The sequence below is a fragment of the Colobus angolensis genome, unplaced genomic scaffold, assembly GCF_000951035.1.
Source record: "Colobus angolensis palliatus isolate OR3802 unplaced genomic scaffold, Cang.pa_1.0 Scaffold28, whole genome shotgun sequence".
Lineage (NCBI taxonomy): Eukaryota > Metazoa > Chordata > Mammalia > Primates > Cercopithecidae > Colobus > Colobus angolensis.
In genome coordinates, this window is record NW_012116043.1 from 4,711,560 (window position 1) to 4,715,932 (window position 4,373).

Below are 4,373 nucleotides of genomic sequence, written 5' to 3' on the forward strand. Positions count from 1 at the left end.
TAGTGGCTTGCACCTGTAGTCTCAGCTACATGAGAGGTTGAGGTGCAAGAATCACTTGAACCTGGTTGGGCAAGGCTCCAGTGAGCTATGATCACACTTCAGCCTGGGTGACAGAATGAGACTATGTTTCAAAGAAAGAAAAAAGCAATGATAAAAGTACATTTAAGATTTTTAGTTGTTCTTCCAGGTTTGTGGATATAAGTTTCATTAGAGAATAAAGCATTTTTCAGTGGTGTATTGTTTTTTGTTTTCTGTCTAGCAGCAGCCTCCATCTACTACAACATTTGTGCTGAATCAAATAAATCATCTTCCACCCTTGGGATCTACAATTGTAATGACTAAAACACCACCTGTAACAACCAACAGGCAAACCATCACTTTAACTAAGTTTATCCAGACTACTGCAAGCACACGCCCGTCAGTCTCAGCACCAATAGTACGAAATGCCATGACTTGTGCACCTTCAAAAGACCAAGTTCAGCTGAAGGATCTACTGAAAAATAATAGTCTTAATGAACTCATGAAACTAAAGCCACCTGCTAATATTGCTCAGCCAGTAGCAACAGCAGCTAGTAAGTCTGTTTTCAATAGTATCAAATTTCTCCCTTTGATAAGCTACGTCAGCGTGTTTTTTAAACCATTTGCTTGAATTTTTAAAGAACTGGGCATTAAAGGGTGTTTATCTGCATTGTTTTGCGTACTTACAGTCTTTAACACAATTCAAGGGAAGCAAAAGTTTAGATGCCTTGGGTAGAACGTTTAGCTTTGAAATGAAATTTCTGGGATTATCAGGTAGCTACATTAGCAGCATGAAATCTTACCAATTTTATATATTATAGGTAGTCAGTTAACATTTTTCTTAATCCTTTACAAATCAGTGCATCTTACACTTTATTTACCTGTGACTCATCTGTGGATCTTGTTTGAAAGCAGAATCTGATTCTCAGTAGAGCCCACAATTCTGCATTTCTTTTTTCTTTTTTTAAGACGGACTTTCAGTCTGTCACCCAGACTGGAGTGCAGTGGTGCAGTCTCCGCTCACTGCAACCTCCATCTCATGGGTTCAGGCCATACTCCTGCCTCCGCCTCCCGAGTAGCTGGGATTACAGGAGCGTGCCACCACTCCCAGATAATTCTTGTATTTTTACTGGAGATGGGGTTTCACTGTGTTGGCCAGGTTGGTCTCCAACTCCTGAGCTCAGGCAGTCTGCCCACCTTAGCCTCCCCGAGTGGTGTTGGAATTACAAGCGTGAGCTACCACGCCCGGCCTGCTTGTGTTTTTCTGAAATAGAGGGCTAAGAGCATTCTAAAAGAATGGGTGATAAGTGTTGATAGGAAAATGTAGAACTTTGTCTTAGGTGACAGATGTAATAAAAATTTTCAGATCATCTGGTTTTTATGTTTGGGTCCATACCATTGTGTCCTTGTGGCTGTAGTTTTTTGTTTTTTGGTTTTTGTTTTTTTGTTTTCCTCTCAAGGTCATTGTCCTGAACTGACTGCAACCTGGCAGTGAGATGCAAGTTGGGAAATCATTTTAGCCGTCTTAGGACTGATTCCATTTTCTGCTGTGGAGTGCAGCGCTGTGACCTTGACCTGGCTGAGATACAGGGCAGCTTCTGGAATCACTTGCAAGGGATTTTGGGATGGTCGACAGTTGGAGGAAGATGCTTCTCGTTAGGGTCTTTGGATTTAATGAGGAAGCCTGCTTCTTGTATGAGTGGCTTCCTCACATCAGCATATGTCATCGTAACTTAAAGGAGTGAATGTATGCTATTGTGAGGGAAGAATTTAGAGACCAAAACAGAAAACAGGATGGATTTGGAGCTGGCTGAACAAGATACCTAGTACAGTAAATTCTCCCATATTTAAGGTAGTGATTTTAAAAAGGCAAATGCAGGCATTTATAAGGCTGCACAGCAAGACTGTCCTTGTATGGAAGCCTGAGAAACTGTCAAGCTAGATCACAACTAAGAAACAAAGATGGGCTGGGCGCGGTGGCTCATGCCTGTAATCCCAGCATGTTTGGAGCCCGAGGTGGGTGGATCATGAGGTCAGGAGTTCAAGACCAGCCTGGCCAAGACGGTGAAACCCCGTCTCTACTAAAAATACAAAAATTAGCTGGGCATGGTGACAGGCGTCTGTAATCTCAACTACTTGGAAGGCTGAGGCAGGGAATTGCTTGAACCCAGGAGGCAGAGGTTGCGGTGAGCTGAGATGGCGCCACTGTACTCCAGCCTGGGCAACAGAGCAAGACTGTCTCAAAAAAAATAATAATAATGTGGTAAGTGAATGCTAAAGATAAAGTTTTTTGTTGTAGGAGATGGTCCTCTTTTTACTGAAGGGGAAAAACATTGAAAATATGGAACTGCAGAAAGCAAGGGTGTTGCATGTTCTACCTCTTTTCTGTGTGGTTATTACCCCTTTGGATTTCTAACCTGTCACTTTCTCTGGTCTTAAAACTAGGAGCTGATCTCCGGCTCTTTCACAATTATAATAAATCATGCCTCCAAATATCATCTCTGTTCTAGTTGCCTTGTTTTGTTAATACTTTATTTTTATTTTTTAATTTTTTTATAAGACGGAGTCTCATTCCATCGCCCAGGCTGGAGTGCAGTGACATGATCGGCTCACTGTAACCTCTGCCTCTTGAGTTAAAGTGATTCTCGGCCGGGCGTGGTGGCTCAAGCCTGTAATCCCAGCACTTTGGGAGGCCGAGATGGGCGGATCACGAGATCAGGAGATCGAGACCATCCTGGCTAACACGGTGAAACCCCGTCTCTACTAAAAATACAAAAATTAGCTGGGCATGGTGACAGGCGTCTGTAATCTCAACTACTTGGAAGGCTGAGGCAGGGAATTGCTTGAACCCAGGAGGCAGAGGTTGCGGTGAGCTGAGATGGCGCCACTGTACTCCAGCCTGGGCAACAGAGCAAGACTGTCTCAAAAAAAATAATAATAATGTGGTAAGTGAATGCTAAAGATAAAGTTTTTTGTTGTAGGAGATGGTCCTCTTTTTACTGAAGGGGAAAAACATTGAAAATATGGAACTGCAGAAAGCAAGGGTGTTGCATGTTCTACCTCTTTTCTGTGTGGTTATTACCCCTTTGGATTTCTAACCTGTCACTTTCTCTGGTCTTAAAACTAGGAGCTGATCTCCGGCTCTTTCACAATTATAATAAATCATGCCTCCAAATATCATCTCTGTTCTAGTTGCCTTGTTTTGTTAATACTTTATTTTTATTTTTTAATTTTTTTATAAGACGGAGTCTCATTCCATCGCCCAGGCTGGAGTGCAGTGACATGATCGGCTCACTGTAACCTCTGCCTCTTGAGTTAAAGTGATTCTCGGCCGGGCGTGGTGGCTCAAGCCTGTAATCCCAGCACTTTGGGAGGCCGAGATGGGCGGATCACGAGATCAGGAGATCGAGACCATCCTGGCTAACACGGTGAAACCCCGTCTCTACTAAAAAATACAAAAAAACTAGCCAGACAAGGTGGCGGGCACCTGTAGTCCCAGCTACTCGGGAGGCTGAGGCAGGAGAATGGCATAAACCCGGGAGGTGGAGCTTGCAGTGAGCTGAGATCCGGCCACTGCACTCCAGCCTGGGCGACAGAGCGAGACTCCGTCTCAAAAAAAAAAAAAAGTGATTCTCCTGCTTCAGCCTCCCGAATAGCTGGGATTACAGGCATGAGCCACCAAGCCTGGCTATTTTTAGTAGAGATGGGGTTCCACCACGTTGGCCATGCTGGTCTTGAACTCCTGACCTCAAGTGATCAGCCCACCTTGGCCTCCCAAAGTTCTGGGATTACAGGCGTGAGCCACCGCACCTGTCCTGTGAATGCTTGAATTAGTTGTACTCGTTTTAGAGTCCAAGTGATAGTCCTCCCAAATACTCTTCATCTTTTGCTAGAATAGATGAAATGCTGTTTAGCCCTCCTGGTGTTAGCACTCTCTTCCCTAAAGGCAGTGATTTCCACACCTCTATCTCAAGAATTCCAGGTACTGTGAGGACTTCAGGGATCCTTGGAGGCTGAAGGGTGGTTCCAGGGGTTCTGGACTGGATATCCCCACCCCTATTCAGTCAAGCAGCTCTGATGATTGATAAGTGGATTCTGAGATTTTATTGCTATATTTAAAAGAGTTTGAAAACCAGTGGTATAGAAGAAGAAAGTTCATTGTTTGGATCTTTACTCTGGGAGCAGGAGGAAGTAAGGAGTTCCAAAATAGATTTTTCTTCTTCTAGAAATAATTATTTTGCCTTGAAAATTAGCAAGTACCACCAGATCACATGAAATTGATTCCTTTTAGGTGATAACCCCAGGTTTTGGGTTTTTTTGGTTTTCTTTTCTTTCTTTTTTGAGACGGAGTCTTG

The 4,373-nt window shown here is 43.5% G+C and overlaps 1 protein-coding gene across 1 annotated transcript in view; it reads left to right on the plus strand.

Annotated features, from left to right (window-relative positions):
- SBNO1 (strawberry notch homolog 1 (Drosophila)) overlaps positions 1-4,373 on the plus strand; it is a 100,875-nt gene that overhangs the window by 26,632 nt on the left and 69,870 nt on the right. Inside the window, exon 4 of the mRNA XM_011948584.1 lies at positions 260-619. Within this exon, the coding sequence (XP_011803974.1) occupies positions 260-619 (360 nt within the window). The remainder of the gene's footprint in view (positions 1-259; positions 620-4,373) is intronic.